Raw genomic sequence first — 18,357 nt, forward strand, 5'->3', positions numbered from 1 at the left:
ACCATGGTGTTGTCTGTCTTTATCAGTAGTTATCCCAGATGAAGTAGGTCCTTGAAGGCTGTCAAGGCATTTTGAACAGCTAGCATCTGTTTTTGATTTATATGTAGATGCATTTGGTTTGTGGACCATGTCTTGAATACATTTTCCTGCCATGTGGGCTCCCCAGGCATAATCCGATGCATCCGTTGTTAATGTCTGTGTGGCTGGGGGTAAAGTGAATGGCTGTCCCTTGTTCTGGTGACAAGCCTTCACCCACCATCGAAACTCCTGTTGCAGGCAGGGAATGAGAGTAACTATTGTTTCCAGGCTGTAGCAATGTTGAGTCCAAACACTTTTTAAGTACCATTGAAGTTTTCTCATATGCAGTCTTGCATATGGAATTAGTAGAATGCAGGATGCCATGAAGCCCAAAGCCTGCAGAATTTTTCTTGCAGATAACTGGGCCTTTGTTGCCAACAGTTTGAAATAGGTAGTCAGTTGCCTTTGTTTGTCTGGCGTGAGATAAGCCATCTGGACAGTTGTATTTAAGCTTGCACCCAAGAATATTATCTCTTGAGAGGGTACTAGTTTTGATTTCTGTTCGTTGGCTATGTACCCTAGGCATGGTAGTAATCTCTTTACAAACGCCAGATGCTGTAGTAAAATGTCCTTGTTCTCTGCTTGAATGAAGCAGTCGTCCAAGTAAGGATATATTTGTATTCCTCTGTCTGCAGAATGCAATTACTGGTGCCAGGCACTTTGTGAAGACCCTGGGCACAGTAGATAAGCCAAAGGGCAGTGCAGAGAATTGGTAGTGCATTGAGCCAGCTTTGAATCTGAGGTATCTTCTGCATGTTTGTCTGACTGGGACATGCAGGTATGCCTCTTTTAGATCTAAAGTCCACAAGCCAAGCCTTCTTGCCCAACATGGGCAGAAGCTGCTATAGAGTCAACATTTTAAATTTTGGAATATCCAGATATGTGTTTAGAATAGATAGGTCCAGTATTGGTCTCTAGGCTTTGCCCTTTCTGGGTACCAAGAACAATCTTGAATGAAATCCTTGTCCCTGCTCTTGCTCTGGTACTTGTTGAATGGCCCTCATGTCCATGAGGGATGAGACTTGTTTTTGTGCCTCTGCCCATTGATGTTTTGGCAGGTCTGGCCAACCGTTTCCCCTTGGCAGGGTATGGAAGTGAAACTTGTAGCCTTGTGACACTATGTTTAAGACCCATTTGTCCTGGGTTATGTTTCAATTTTGAGAAAAAAGTGCTAGTTTTCCCCCTAAAGGTGCTGCCAGAAGATAAGTGCTTGGCGCAGGCAGGGGGAAGTCATTGGGACTGTTTCCTGTATGGCTGTGATTTGTCTTCTCCAGTTTTGGAGGTAGAAGCACCCCATTGTTTAGACCTGTACGAACCTTGGGGCTGGGATCTGCCTCTAGGGCATCTGTATCTGCCCCTTTGTGGCCTGTCTGACACCGGAAAGGACAAATTCTCTGTAGGCCAGTGTCTGCTAGATCTTGGTGGCTGTACCTGTAAGAAATCTTTGACTGTTTGCATAGATTTAGCTTTGTCCTCCATTTTCTTTAACACGTCTTCTGCTTTAACACCAAACAAAGCATCATGCTGTAATGGAGCATCTAATAATTTTGCTTTAACATGATCAGGTAGATTTTGTTCCTTTAACCAAGTATGCCTCCTAATGACAGAAACCATAACTGCGGCCCTGCAGGAGGCCTCCAGAGAATGAAAACCACATTGCAAAATATGCTTTCCAACTTGTTCAGCTGCATGCAATAATTCCTGCATTTCTTTGTTTTCTGCACATTCAGAATTTATCAATATTTTCTGATTAAGCAGTGACATAATATATTGCTGATATTTGAGCATATGAAACTAAGCCCTTATAGCCAGGGTAGCAGAAGTGTACATCTTTTTTCCCCATCTGTCCAGTGCCCTAGAATCCCTGTCAGAGGGAGTAGGGTTTTTTGCAGTGTCAGCCTTGACCCCTTTGGGACCCTGAGAGACAGTTTCTGGGTCAGCAGCAGGGTTTTTGAAAAGGAATTTATGAGAGTCAGGAACCCTGTAGTTCCTGTCCGGCTTAACAGGAGCTGGAGGTAAGGAGTCAGGGCTCAGACTGGACTCTAAAAATACATCATCGACAATGTCTAACACAGGTGGAATAGCTAGGGGCCTGTGTTGTGGTAGTAAAAGGAAGTCTCTGAGCCTTTTCTTAGATTCTGAGTAATCTTGGCTCTCCCAGTGGAAATGCTCCCTCATGGTATGTAAAGTTTCTCCAAAAGAATAATACTCAGGAGGAGAGGCTGAAGGGATTGATTCTTCAGCATCAGAATCCTCATAGGGAGGGAGACAGTATTCCTGATCAGAAGAGGAATCAGAGGAAATGGAAACCTGATCTGAAGATTCGTATTATGTCTCTTGCCTAGGCCTCTTATCAGGAGGGGGATGGGAACCCCTGATCAAAGTAATTAGGTCTTTGGCCATTTTGAGTATCTGATTTTTAGGCATGGAGGCCCGTCCATGAGGCTGTTGTACTTGTTTCTTTGTCTTTAAAGGTGCTTTAGTCTTTGCCTTTGAAGCTGAAGTCGTTTTAACATATAACTGAGTAGGTCTGAAGACACCCTCAGAAGCCGATGCCTGCTCAGCTGCTCCGGACCCATCTGAGGGAATAGTTTCCGAAGGTCCAATACCTTGAGCTTCCAGCGGCCTGGTCTACTCCATGTGGGTGTTGGTAGCGGCCTACGAGTCTAAAGTAGCGGTCATCAGGGGCTGCAAAGGTGCCTCACTGAGAACCAGTGAACCAGCGACTGGCTTAGAAGAAGCCTCGTCGTCGGTTTTGGACCTCGGATGCCTGTCCTTTTCCTTGCGTTTCTTGTGCACTCCGGTAGTTGGATGGCTATCCGACGGCACTGTATAGTTAAATCATGCCAAAACAGTGAAATGCAAAATCGCACTGACGCTTAATAATGCGTTGGTTAAATCTAGCACACAAACGACAATTAGCAACATCGTGGTCAAGACCAAGGCAAGGAATACAGTAAGAATGAAAGTCCTTATGAGGTATTTGCTTCCCACAAGAAATACAATTATTAACTTTTCCTGACATCGGCCTGGAGCAAGAAAAAAGTTTCCCCAATGGGGTACATAGCTTTTAGTGAAGACTTCGGATCTGAAATTCGAACACGAAAATCTCAGGAGTTGGCCGACTGGCACTTGCAAACTGCTTTTGCTCCGGGCACCGCGCGGGAAGAAAGAGTGAAGAAAATGGCGTCGGCTGCATCTTTTATACCCCTGGTGCACTGACGTCAGGGAAGAGGCGACAGCAACTGACGCCAGACCTAGACTTTGGAATTCAAGCTGACTGAGGGTAGCCTGCCAGCAGGATAACCCAATTGTAATGACTGTAGTGAAACACGAAGAACATCTACAATTTCTGGGCCAGAAACCACTCCTCTTGGTGTAGAGAGGCTACCTAGTGCTTACCACTCCCACTGATAAGCTAGAAGGCTTTCCTCCAACACAGAAAGGCTTGGGGGCTCAAAAGCTTACAAGCAGTCCTGGATACAGCAAATCTGTATCTGAACTAGACTAGTTACAGGAAGGGCAGGAAACAAGCTTAGAATTTTTTTTTTTTTTTTACATAAAGTTGAAAGAGATGGAAAAACTGCCCAAACTGCAGGTGGAATAAGAATGTCAAAAGCAGTCTTCTCCCACGCTGAAGTATGTATTAAAAGACAGTCTACCTTTAGGTGCTAATACAAAGAAGAATACAATGTGATTATTGCTGCAGAATTTACCCTGTGAAACAGATTTGCACTTTTGACTTGCATAAGAAAGATTCTGCCCCCCCAACTGGCACCACAATTAACAGAAACTGTATATGGTAACAGAAATACAGATCGTTTAGGAAACTGTTATGCAACCTTTGCACAAGTGACATCTATACCTAGTGCATCTTGCAACAGATTTGAAAGGTTATGTTTACTTGTGTCTTTCGGCTTTTCCCGGTTAGGGGTCGCCACAGCGGAACTCCGGTCTGCTAATGATTGGCAGTAGATTTTTACGTGCCGAGTTGCCAGCCCTGATGCACAACCTTCAACAAAGGTACGCCCATTCACACATGTCTCCACACAGAAGACGCTCTAGCTGAGAATCGAACAGGACAACGTCATACTGTGACGATGCAAAGAAATCAATGCAGAACCAAAGCTGTGGGATGGAACATAGTCTTGGCCCCCTTACAAATCTACATAGTGTGGATGTTAATTCAACAATGTCAAAAGAAAGGTATTGCCCTCCAAATGTAAAAACTTATTTAAAATATTTATACAATAAAGATACAAACAACGAATTCTACTTTCCTTTAATACTATAGGAATGTGTTTCTTTCAGCTGCTGTATCATTAGTTAACATACTTGACTGGTTTAGAATTCCCTTTTACATAAAGAAAGCAAATTCAGAAAGTTACATTTCCGAACAAGGACTTGATTAATGGATGGGCCTGACGTCTTGCTTTCAGACAAGTTTCCAGATGGAGCTGACATGCATTCCAAGACATTTCCATTACTACTGACATTAATTAACTGGACTAGGGCAGAACAAACAATATTTGCAATGGGCAGACAGTGTGCACTGAATGCAATTTTTATTACGTCATGAACAGCACCAATCACAATGAAGATACTTTTTTTAAAAGTGTGAATAATTAATGAAAGGATGGCTGATTTATTTTATTTAGACATGTGGGAGATGATCAGAACAGCTCTGTTTAAGAATAGCCCATGATTAGTGGACCCATCTTGAAGTTTAGGAGTTGCATCTAAGTTAATAGCATCCATTTTACACAATATGCCTTGTATAAAGGAAAGTAATATGGCTGGTCACAGCTGAAAATAATGATAAAACTGATCTATAGTCTACATCTCAGTTAATTAACTGCAGACCATATACAAGAATATCAACAGAATTCACTTCTACATGAGATAAAATGCTGCAAACTTTGAAAAGAAAACATACTGCAACTTCTCCTGTAAGGATAAGCAGCATATGCCTTTCCATTCTAGCATATGAAATAAATCACTAGCTTCATTAAAAGAAAAAATAAATTAATTTGATGTTTGTGAAAGAGCATGGCTTGTACATATAATTTGTTAAATTTCAGTCTATATGCTACAGTGAAAGGGAAAAAGAAACTGCAACAGTACTAGTTGACTTGACACATCTATATCATTGTAAGTTGACTGCAACCCACTTTGTCAGCAATAATAAACATTCCTTTGCAGTTACTTGTTTTTTTACAGGAATTTATTTTCCCTTTTTAATATTTTTTTCTAAAAATAGCGACTGACCATTACTGAGAAAGTGGAAACTATTAGATTACATAAAAGACAATGACAGTAGAACACAAAATGTTAATGTTACAAAACTTTATTTTTAAAGGTTCTTTCATATGTTGCAAATATTTGCAGTTTCCAAAAAAACAGACCCAAGATGTCATCTGAAAAGTAGTTATGTGTATGTAGACATACACATATATATAAAAGAAACCCACAAACTTCACAACTACAGCCAGCTGAATGATGCAAGAAGAAAACGTCAGATATACTGTCCCTTTTTTTGTCTGGTTATAATTAAGGATGTTTCATTACTTCATTCTGAAGTCTTCGGGTCTGCAAGAAACACAAAAAATAAATAAGTCATCATACTGCTAAAATGAATTACGTATTCCAAATAAACAGAACCTAAATATTTTTGCATAGTGTACTAAGCTCCAGGGCAACACTTTGCCTGAAGATTACTGAAACAGACACATATACAGAAGGTCAGCAGAATACATTTTGGCACAACACAGCTTTTTGAGCTAGGCTGGGTGAGCTACTAAAGTTCTGTACATGGAATGTGTTCTCAACATTACTACAAACCTACAGCAGTCCTTCTCAAGAGCTTTAGTTGAGTTCACTGAGATCAGAAAGTTAGGAAAATGCATTCAAAAGTTACCAAACAGCTTTTTAAAAAACTCTGTCAAGGATGCCACAGAGGCAATGAATGTATCTGAACGAGTGTATCATGCCACCCTCCCCATCCTTCTTATTGCCCAACGAATACAGGTATATAACCTACAGTTACTAGAAGTTAATGCGATACATTTCAGATCACATCGGCAGCCTGTTTAGCTACTTTTATACCAGGTCATGCCACCACTGGGACCTACCCTACTTAGGCCTCTAATTTTATTTATTTATTTTATTTATTTGCCATTGAGAGTTTACCAAAAAGAGTCCTGGGGGAAAAGAGGCCGTTTTTCAGAACAGTCTGAAGTTACTACTATATAGAAATAAAACATTATAAGATATAGATACATAATTATACAACATAGAGATAAAACTTAAATACATTTGAAAAATGAAAAAAGAAATTGATATGAAATGAAAACAGAGTTGTTGAGGAAGAAACAGAAATGTTGAGGGAACATACACAGAAATTGGGAGAATTAATACTAAATAGAATGAAATGTGGGAAGTTATAAATGTGTGATGTGGAATAAAGATGAGGGATGAGGGGAGGGAGAGGGATATGAGGGACAGGCAAGAACAATATATATATATCTTTTTTGATGATTATAAATTTTTTAGCAAGTTGAAATGGATGGAGAGGGTGAGTTTCAAAGGCGGGAAAGGTTGTGTGAGTTTAAGAGGCGAACTGGTAGGGGATAGATAGTGTTTTGTGTACTACTAATAGGTTTTGATTGTTAGACCTTAGGACTCTGTTTGATTGTGCTTTTTGAGGGCTTTGAAGACAGAAGATGACAGGCAGAAGACAGAGGAGGAGGAAAAAGAGAAGGGCTGAGAATGAGCTTGTGTAGCGAAAGTCAGCAATCAAATAAATTTAAATTGATGAGGGAAATCAAGCCAATTGGTTTTGAAGGTTGTGGTAATTTGGCTATTTTGTTATATTTGTTGGAAAGCTGTTTTAAAAAAGAGTTTTTAGGGCTGTTTTTAGGAGAGTTAGTAATTGGTGGAGGATTGAGAGAAGGGAGGAGAAAGAGAGAAAAGAGAGCGAGTGTAATTTTGAGGGAGTATTGGTTCTGGCGGTTTTCTGGTGGTAGGTTTTTTTGGTTTTTAGTATTTTTTAGTAATAGTTGGTTGTAGATATTGTCAATTAGTACACCTAGTAGCTTAGTTTACACCTAGTAGTCAGACACTAGTTCTTTAGGTTTGGAATTTAGGCTGAAGAGGAATTGAAGAAGGAGAGTAGGGGAGGTGAGGTGGATTTGGAAGGAAGTTTTTTTAAGTTGCATTGGAGAGGCATTGAGTGCTGCTAAGTCCAATGTTTAGTTATTTAAAAGGCTTAGGCTTGCTGAGTAAGTTTTTTTGGAGGGAGGAGGTGGAGAGGAGGTGGCAGAGAATGGAAGCATCATATCATCTGATTGGATGATGATGGAGGATTTTGGGAAAGTCATAAATTCATAAACAACATTAGGGGGCCAGGAATAAGGGAGGGGAACAAGAAGGGGGGTGATACTGAAAGGAATGGGAAGTGGCCTTTTCCCTTTTTCCATATAACTGCTTGGTTGATATTTAGTAGAAAACGAATTTATGGAAGAGGGAGAGAGGAAGTTTTTGACAGTTTAGTTAAAAGCAGATTGTGCAGATTGTGTCAATGGTGTTTGGATAGAAGGATAGGAGGTAGAACAATGTGTCAGAATCCGTGCAAAATCGCATAAATACAAGAAAGATAAAGAGGGCAGTCATAGTACTCTGGTTTGGTGGTGCCTGAATCCATGTTGTGTGAGGGGGCTTGGGTTGTTATCTAAGAGGATGTGCAGCAAGAGAGGTGAATACACTTTTCCAGAAGTTTAGAAAGGGGGAGAAGAATAATAATAGGACGAAAATTATTGACGTTGCAATTGTTGCCTCCTTTATGCAGGGGGATAATGAATGCTTGCTTGCTAATACTACTAGAAATTCTCCAATATCTATATTATGGATTTTTGGCAGCTTCTTTCCATGTGGACGTGATACCAAGCCTCCTTAGAGTTCAGTCACAGTGGTGTCCTCTCTCTCTGACTCAAAGTGGGCCTTCTAGAGAGTGCTGTCCTGCAGAAGAATAGTAGTGTTCATTCAGCAATATGACAAGGATGGATCAATGCGATCATCTCCTTTGTTTTTCTTTCCGATCATTTATATGTACCAAAACATTCTCTCCATTTGTTTATAGTGTCCAAAAAGACACATTCTTTTGCAACCCTGTCATGTTGAACTACTCTGCAGACTTCTTTAAATTAATTTTATTATGTTGCCTTTTACCTAAATTGACTGAGAACATTCTGTACCATAATTACTAAAAAAAAAAAAAAAACTACTTTTTTTCATACATAACCTAGCTTTTCATAGATTCGCAGGCCAGTCCTGTACATTGCCTGAAGATGATGTGGTAATTTCATGAAAGGCATTAGAATCGCATATTTGTACTTTTAACTATTATACGGTTGTGCCTTTGGAAGGCTAATTTCATATTAGTATTAGAAAAACTCCAAAGAATGACAAATTCCTTTGGGACAAAACAAACCTTCCACATTGAAGATCACTACTGCAGGAATCAGAACTGCAGCGAAGTAGTACATTCCAGGAAGCCCTTAACTAGAAGGGGCAACACAGTGCTTACTGGTTAAAGATTTCTGCCTTATCCTTTCAGAGTAAAAGATTAAATCCTGATTTCTGATCACAGTGTGGAATTTGCATGCTCTTTCTATCTCTACATGGTTTTTCAACTGTACTTGTTAAGCTAAATTCTCCAAATATAATACAGTTACCCTTGAACTTATAGCCCTAGTAATGGGAGAAAAAAAACATTATCCATGTTGCCCTAAAACAGGAAAGATTGCATTACATTTTTTTGAAAAGTAGGCAGGCAAATACTACATGACTTATAAGCAGTTGGTATCTGTCAGTTCTTTTAGAGGAAAAAATTGTAGTGATTTTCTTGGTTACACAATAAGTAATTAAAGATAGAAGAAAAACAGGCAAGTGCCTTATACAGGTTCATAGGTAGGTACTAGGCTATCGGCCCTGGGGCCTATACAAGCCCAGCCAAAAAGGTACCCTGGCTTTTGCCACCAAAGAAAATTATTTTCCTGTGCCACTGTCGAGCAGAGCCACAGAGTTGATCCCCGGGGTGAATTTCCTATTTCCCATCCAATCATCAAGATTTTTCTTGAAGAGTGCTAATGAGGAGCTTTGTTTGACATAGATAGGTAGTTTATTCCAGAGTATGGGAAGTCTCTGGGACAGGAATCTATCCCTCTGGCATGTTCTGTTTATTGTGGTGACAAGGTTTAGGTCACTAGAGCATGTAGCGCAGAGGGATTGAGATTTATTTAAGTGGAGCATGTCCAACAGCTCTGGGTTTGACATAGCTTTATATGTTAGGCAGAGATCACCTCTGAGTAGGTGACATACGACGGAGTAAAGCTGGAGTTTTTTGAGACTGTATGCGTAGGGCATTTGTTTGAGGCCTGTAATCCTCTTTGTGAAGTATTTCTGCAGCCTTTCCAGTTGTTGTAGATGTCTTGTGAGGTACATACCAAAAGGGGCATTGTACTCTATAATGGGTCTAATGAGTGAGTGATGAGTAGAGGGGAACAATGACCTCTTTTTTTCTGGATGAGAAACCTTTTGTGATGAGGTGTGCCACATAGAAGGATTTCCAGATTACTGGGGTGAAGTGATTATCAAAGGAGAGACTACTGTCCCACCTGTGTCCCAAGGTCTCTTATCACACTTTCGGTGTTAAGTATACTACCGCCTATGTTGTAGTTCATGGGTACATAGTTTTTACCAAAGGGGATGACAATGCACTTTTTGGCATTGAGCTTGAAGCCATGGCTTTGACACCACGCACCTGTCTCACTGAGACCTTGTTTTAGGATGTCCACATCATTAGTAGTTTCGATTATGGCTCCTAGTTTGCAGTCATCTGCGAACTTCGTTAGCCAAAGACCTTCTGTGTTAGCCTGTACTTCAGAGACGTAGATACCAAACAGGGGAGGACCCAGGACTGAACCCTGTGGTACTCCACTTGTCACTGGTCTGAAGTCGGATTTGGAGTCTTCTACTTTCACAGTGTGGGTTCCGTCAGTGAGCCAGTTGGCAAACCATCTTGTGACATAGGGATTTATACCTAGTTTAGTGAGTTTATCAATAATTCCAGAGTAGGGGATGGTGTCGAAAGCCTTGGCAAGATCTAGATAGGCTGTGTGAACCACCTTACCCTTGTCTACAGCTTTGGTGACTGCTTCAAAGAAGTCTATCAGGTTTAGGAGACATGATCTGCCTTTTACAAACCCGAACTGGGTGGGGTCCAGAGTTTGGAGATTACCAGTGTCTTTGTTTATAAGTTCCATGATGATACATTCCATGGCCTTGCAGAGCAGCCTTGTCAGGCTAATGGGGCAGTAGTTCCCGGGGTCCATGGTGGCTCCCCCCTTGTGGAGTGGGATAACCGTCGCTGTGCACCATTCAGCAGGCACAAAGCCTGAGGTGAGGCTATGATTGAACATGGTACTTAGGTGGGGTGCCAGTTCGTTTTGTAGTTTGTGTAGAACACAACCTGGGATGTTGTCTGGTCCCATGGATGCTGTGTTCTTGGCTTTGGAGAGTGTGTTTTTTACCTGTGCAGCCGTGATTACAGGAACTCTGCATTCTTTCGGTACAGAGATGGGCTCTTTAGAGGGTGAGAGGAGGGTAAAGTTAGCACTGAACCTATCTGCCAGGATTGTTGGCAATATCAGTTGGGTCTGTATATTTAGTGCCATTGTGCTGTAACTCAGAGCTGATCTGAGTGTTGCCATTGAGATTCTTGACATAGCTATAGAATGCTTTGTGGTTGTCTTTAGAATCAGTGGCGATTTCATTTTCGTAACTAGCTTTGGAGGATTTTATCAGGGATCGCAGCTTCTTACTGAGGCTGACCAGGGAGCTCCTCCACTCATGGGATGTTACTCTCTTTTGCAACAGTTTCTTCCTTCTGTTGTACAGTTTGTTTATGGCAAGGGACCACCAGATTGGCTTCCTTTTTTTTTGGAGGATAGCGTCTTGGTTCTGTTTGGGATAGCCCGATCCATGCACTCATGTAAGTGCTTATAAAGTGCAATTGTGTAGGATTCAGTAGTCATAACTGTACTGTCCATCTGCATGGGTGTCATGACGTTCACCACTTCTGTCTTAAGAAGCATGAAGTTGGCTTTGGAGAAATTTTTTACCATGGTTTCTTTAATGGGGGGTGGGGGCAGGATGTGGATATCTAGGGTAATTTGCTTATGGTCGGATCGCACCAATGAGGCACTGACTTCAGGTGTGGAACACCGGTCACTCATGTTGGTAATGACTAGATCTAAGATATTGTTGCCCCTGGTGTCGGTGTGGATAAGTTGATCCAGGGCATTGAAGTTTATGAATTCCATAAAGCGTTGAGTGAAGGAGTTGGTACATGAGTAGTTTTCCCAGTTAATGGTGGGGTAGTTGAAATCGCCCATTATTAGGGTGTTTGGTTGAACCCTAATATTTTCCAGTACATCAAGAAAAGAGGAGTAGGAATCCTGGGGCATGGTGGGTGATCTGTAGCAAGCTACAATTTGGATTGCAGTTTTGCCCAGAGTTAGTTGCACTTGGATAACCTTGGCTGCATTATGCTGAGCAACTAGCCTGGAGGTGTGGATATCCTTAATGAGTATGGACACACCTCTGTCCAGGTTACATGGCCGAAAAGTGTGGTATGAGTTATAGCCTGGTCATGCAGGGGTACTCTCTGGAGCCTTGAACTAGGTCTCAGTCACTGCACAGATATCGATGTTCTCCATTTTAAGGAGTGCCTCGAGTGAGTGCATTTTGAGATTTAGTCTTCTATCATTAAGTAGCATCACCCTCAGTTTTTGCTTGCCTGTTCCTGTTATGGTGGTGAATTTGTCATTTGAACATTGCCTAAAAAAGGCACTACAGGGGCGCCAAGAACCTTAGCCAGTATCCGGAATCCCAGGAGTGACAGGTGCAGGCCATCTCTGGCAAAGCATCGTGGTCTGTCAACCATGTCATCCCAGGCAGACAGATACTGGATCCCTTTAGAATGGCACCAGAAGCTTAGCCAATTGTTGAAGTCAATCATTTTGTCCTTGTACTGTGGCATCATTCTGGGTGATGGCAGAATGCTACTCAGGGCTAGGGTCATACCTGCCTGGGCTACAAGATCGGAGAGCTCTTCCATGTCTCTTTTCATGTAGTCCAGGGAGGTACATCTCAGGTAGTTCACACCAACATAGACAATGACAGTGTCATATTTGTACTTGTTGTGGAGTGACCTGAGTGCGTGGGTTATGTGGTGGATCCTGGCACCCGACAGGCAGCTGACAGTAACCTTCTCCTTGTTTAGCCTGGTGAGTGGGACATCAGTGTGCCTTGACTATAGAGTCACCTATGACTAGTGTGTTGGGTATGTTGTTTTGCCTTATTGGCTGTGGTTGAGTGGCACACTGAGTCTGCAAGCTATGTGTCATTTGGGTTGTGTTGGGGGGGTGGAGGTTGCTTGCATTTCTGCTTTGGAGGTCTCTGTTGCTTGAGCAGATTATTACTGAGAGCCTCCGCAAATGTTTTTGTGTTTCTATGTGTGGATTTTGGTGGTGTAGATTTAATGAGACTATGTGATGAGTGTTGTATGGTGCAAGTGCTAAAACTGTCAAGTTCAGTCTTGATTGGAGAGAGCTTTACCTCCAGTTTGGCTAGATAAGTGCATCTCTCACAGGTTGTAGTGTTGGGTGGTAGGAGGAGAGGATTGTCTACGTACATGAGACAATTTCTACATTGGCCCAGGATGCCCAGATTCATCAGATAGACAGGAGAGAACACTGGGAGCTGACCCTTGGACATGCCTGAATAAAAAACTATTTTCCTCTAGATAAGTGGGGAAAGTGAGTACAAGAGCTGTTTTTCTCTAAGTAAGTGAGGAAAGTAAGTACCAAAACTGTTTTCCTCTAGGTAATGAGGAAGGTTGAGTGCTGTAGCAATTAGTAGGTTATTTAGTGCTTACAAGTTCTGAAGAAGTGCTGATCACGAATAAGCAAATTCAAGTGCTAAAACTAAGAATCTGTATCTGAACTAAACTAGTTACAGGAAAGGGGGGAAACAAGTGCAAATGCGGGCTTTTAAATCAGAAAATTGAGAGAGATGGAAAAACTGCCAATAACTACAATTTCTGGGCCAGAACCTCTCCTTATGAGATAGGTTACCTAGTGATTACCACTTCCACTGATAAGCTAGAAGGCTTACCTCCAACACAGAAAGCTTGGGGGGGCTCAGAATTTTACATACAGTCCTAGATACAGCAAATCTGAATCTGGACTACACTAGTTACAGGAAAGGTGTATATATATATATATTTATATATATATATATATATATATATATATATATATATATATATATATATATATATATATATATATATATATATATATATGTATATATATATATATATATATATATATACGGAAAACTAGCTAAAAACAGCAGTAAAAACAATTCAAATGCAGTGCAATCTAGCACACTTGAGTATGTAGCAATGTTAGACCAAACAGTTTAAAAAATGCAATTCAATTATAAATGACTAAAAACAAGTGCAGAAGGAGTCTATTAGGTAGAATGAGATAAAGAGATGGGACTCCCAGATCAAATCTACAGTGGGGGCGGGCAACTGCAAAAGCCTCCAAATAAAGAACAGGACAGGAATAGGGATATATCAAACTAACTGACGTACTGTTTTAGCTTCACTTTGTCCATCACATATGATGTTCACTTATCTGTCAGTCCTAACTTAATCATTTGTGCATGCATTTATTATGCTACAGTATTAGTGCTGTGCATCTTCCATGGTTTTTGACAGGCTGCATGACTACTACCACGTGTACAATGCTGCTAACAGCTGGTGTGTCATCATGCTGAAGTATTTTACTGCAACAGATTAATGGTGAAATGGCTTTCCTTTAAGCTGTGCATGTGTGTGTGTGTGTGTGGGGGGGAATGGCATGGTGTCCTGCAATCAACTGACATCCTGACAAGGATCAATTCTCTTTCTTATGCCCACTGCTTGCCAAGAGAGGTTATGGCTCTATTATGACCATGAATAGCATAAAGTTAGTACTGGCAAATGAATGCATCAATTACTGCACTTCTTTAAGAAGTAATCAGAGGACTTTTAATAATAATTGTATTACATGAGTATATGACAAACTAGCATATATACTAAAACAATTTTATTTGCCAATATTACATTATTCTTTTATTTGAAAAAAGTGATAAAGTAGTGCAATATAGCTAATACTACATTATTAGTTACCATATTAATGTTAACTATAAAGTACCACTTAACTAGTTAACATTAAGTTTTCACATTAACTGGAAATGATGCTGTAATATTATGACTAAAATTGATAATGTAATGTTAACTAATAAAGCAATGACTGGAGAATGTTTTCTGTACTGTTTCTACTTGCATATGTTAAATTTGTAGACTGAATAGATCATTCTGTTCAGTAATTTAGGGCTGACCCAATGCAAAATTTACAATTATATAACAGAAGGCATGCAATTTATACATGATGGTCCCCTAAATTTATTTGACAATAGTGAATCCATACAGCTAATAACAGATAAACAGAAATGATAAGAGACCAGATGCAGGACTGCAAAGTTTAGACTGCTTTTACAAAGGAGTATCAGTTAAAACAGAGTATATTCTATTTGCGGATGAAAAGTTTTTCAAAATTCACATTCTTCTTAACCTACACTTTCTATATATTGCAGAAGCTGAAAGCATACAGTGTAGGTTTACTGAATGATGTACATATTCTCCAGCTGCCAAAAGGCTTCATTCAGGTCAGTCATGTCTCAACAGGCTCTTTTACAATGTACCCTTCATTAGATTCCATTCATTGCATTCCAGATGAAGCTGCCCACCCCTGCTTAGCAATGCTTTGTGGCAGAAAGAAATACTTTAGATACATTAAATTAAAGCAGAATTCATATTTTAGCAAAACATTCTAAGTTAAATGTTATAATACAGAAATATTGCAACTGATGGAGTCCAGGGTCAAAATGCAAGTATTCATCCCCTTTTGAAATGTACTACTAATATTCTAAAGTTTCTTGAATTAGGAACAAGTTCCTGGATCTGTTTAACAGTATACCAATACCGCCCCTCTAAGGTTTAAACAGTTACAAAACTGGTAGACATCCCAAACTAATTTCCAAACATCCACTTTATCTAGCACTATTTTAGTGATGGTTTCAAGACCAGGGGAATATGTTAATCCTGCAGACATACCTCTCAGCTGTATAGATTTTCAAAGATTGTCCAGACTTTTGCCTCAGTAAATAATGACATATTTGAGTTTCACACTTCATATCCTTCCGAAAATGCATGCTAGCACAAATCCTGTCATTCTAGTAACTTTTTAAGTTTATAACAGCAATATTTAAAATCTGTTCCTATTTTTGGGCATCTGACCCCCCCATTATTCTTGTCTTTCTCCAGGTTTACGGTGCTATGAGTTTGAGAGGTATGCCTGCACACCAGGGCATGATTTTCACAAGCTACTTCCTCATCTTCATGCAGTACATAGCTGCAAAGTATCCAAATCAAAGTCCCTAGGTCAAAAGTGAAACAAAATAATTTACATACACTGAGCAATGCCTTGCTAACAAGGACAAAATTAAATTTAAGAATATACATTGTAAACACAATAACTCACTAGGTTTATAAAAGTTAAAAAGCTTTTAGTACAAAAATAAGGAAGCAAATAAATTCACACAGTGATCACTGCTCAGAGGAAAAATCTCTTCTACCAGGGGATCAGTCTGCAAAAAGTAGAATGCATGGCTCGGTGACAACTTGTGTGGCAATGGTGTGTGTGTGTGTGTGTGTGTGTGTTGGTCATTCCATAACCTTTTAGGGCGGTAGCTTTTCCCTTATATTCCAAATATGTGTAATAAGGGGAAACAATCTATGAATATCATTTGAGAAATAAAAAAGAAAAACTGGTGTCCAAAGACATGACTTCAGCAATTGTTTTCAACATCATCTCACAGATGCACCTGCATATCTCATATCTGTTTGTGGAAGCCATAATTTAATAGCGGCCCTCTTCCTTTAAACATTCAGATGTCGCCAGCTGAAAGTCTTTTCAAATGTTGATTCTGTGTTTTTATTTATTTGCTTTTACTATTTGCACACATGCTTCTTTTCACTGATGAACATGACATATTAGTCTGTTTAACTGGCAAGCTAGGAGTCACAAACCATGCAAGGGGGTTGGGGCTGGCATAAAGGTTAAGGTGTTTACCTTACAGACACAAGGTAGAAGGGTTGATGCTCACCTTTGGGAAGCATGGTTAAGCTTAAAAAGACTCCTTGGGGTTGTTAGACTAATAATCACAGATGAAGCTACAAAGGCTGAGGGAATCAAACTCTGGTCAATGCAATATCAAGTATTTGAAACTCATTGTCTTAAAAGTCTAAGCTATACTGTCAAACTGTTTAATCCTGAAGTGTTCTTAGTCATTTAACTTGATAAAGATTTGATGTAGATATAACACACACACACACACACACACACACACACACACACACACACACACATGCGTGCGCCTACAGCCAGTCTGAAGAATCAGCAATTCAATTACCTTTATGTCACTGGGATGTGGAAGAAAAAGAGAAGCAGTTTGATGAATATCAACAAGAACACATGAAGGACATGCAGACTCCACAGAGAATGCACTTTTCCTTTTTCAAATCCATAGTAAAACCAGAATCAGCAATATATAGGAAATAGATTACACTAATAACTACAAAAGATTTTAAGCAAAGGCAAAAAGGATGGGTATAACTCTTGATATTGCCTGGCATCTTAGTCTCATTACATACAGACAAAATTTAAGAGATCTTTCAGGCTTCTTGTCCCCTGCAAGTAAAATACTCAAAAGTTATAATGGGAGACAGGCAGCTTACTGAAGATGGCATGAGGAAATATGCCAACAATGTTCAATATGAGTCTGTTAGGGTACGAGCTGAACTGTGTGATGGCAACCTCATAATAATGGGAATTGGCAAAAAAACAGAAAAATACATACAGGTAATAGGGACAACACATTAATACAGGAATGAGAGTTTGGGTATGAATTAAGCAGTAAAAATGTCTACTGAACTTTTGAAAACAGATCAAAATGGGTCAGGCTTTAGGCTTCAAAGTAAATGAAAACAATCGCATTAAGGCACAGTTCTAGAAGATTCATACAGCTGCCACTGCTACTGTGATTTAAATTTAAATCTCACTGCATCTGCTGATAAAAATAGTACGGCATAGGATATAAATTTGTTAACATTACTCAAAAAAAGATATTCAGGTCATCCGTCCCTGCTGCAACCTCATATCCAAACTTAAATCAATGCCTACAAGCCCCATTCTTCAGATAAAGATAGGCAAGCATAGCAGGTATGGAAGCAATGCTGTGAGTCACTAAGAAATCATTGATGAATCATTTTGCAACTTTGCACTGTATATTTTTAGCCATCTACTGTTAACTAGAATTCAAAAAAATATGCTGCATTTCTGCTTGAGGCTTCTACACCTTGGCAGTACTGCATGGCATCTTAGGCACGAATTATACATCCCAGAGAAGATGGCAAGTGCCTTTCATGCAGGTAGCTGCATTCTGTGGAGCACAAGTAGTGAGGTAAATGTACAAGCAGACAGATTCATGTAGTGAAATATGCACACAGACATGCAAGGAGGAATCCATAGAGTGGCTGTGCACCACTTTATGTACACCCTACAAGAACAGGAAACATGAATTCAAACTGCTGCATCTCAAAATAAAGCAGTACATATAGAGGCCATGCTGTTCACTCTGGCAAAATGTCACAGCAGGACAACAACAACTGGTACATAAAGCTATCTAGCTGATCTGTAATTGCAGTGCTATGGTGCACACTTACATGGAGATATGTGAAAGGGGAAAGTGTACAAGAAACCAGGAAAACTGGGAAGGCAACAGATATAGGTAAACACACGACAACATACAGCAGTGAACACAATGTGAGGGAGGTAGGGAAATACGTACTTTGTATATATAGAGCCTCACTTTAATACAATGACAGAAAAAAGGATGGGAAAGAATGCTGGAAAGGGGAAGGGGCACAGGTCAGTGTGCAGAAGCAGACATACATACATGCACACACAAATAGAACAGTTAGACAGGTATGGACGTACACACTAGGATGGGAAGACATGGGAACTACAGTGACAGAGGACAAAC

General features: G+C 40.1%; 2 protein-coding genes across 8 annotated transcripts in view; both read right to left on the reverse strand.

Moving 5' to 3' along the window:
* BNIP2 (BCL2 interacting protein 2) overlaps positions 1 to 18,357 on the reverse strand; it is a 2,487,402-nt gene that overhangs the window by 1,315,616 nt on the left and 1,153,429 nt on the right. The window lies entirely within an intron of this gene.
* MRPL13 (mitochondrial ribosomal protein L13) overlaps positions 5,410 to 18,357 on the reverse strand; it is a 506,205-nt gene continuing 493,257 nt past the window's right edge. For all 4 annotated transcript variants that reach the window (XM_044077384.1, XM_044077380.1, XM_044077382.1 and 1 more), the window contains one exon: positions 5,410 to 5,667. In XM_044077384.1, coding sequence (XP_043933319.1) covers positions 5,643 to 5,667 — 25 coding nt within the window. In that variant the 3' untranslated portion in view covers positions 5,410 to 5,642. The remainder of the gene's footprint in view (positions 5,668 to 18,357) is intronic.

Source organism: Protopterus annectens, chromosome 7.part0, assembly GCF_019279795.1.
Source record: "Protopterus annectens isolate FY-2018-M chromosome 7.part0, PAN1.0, whole genome shotgun sequence".
NCBI classification, from domain to species: Eukaryota; Metazoa; Chordata; order Ceratodontiformes; family Protopteridae; genus Protopterus; species Protopterus annectens.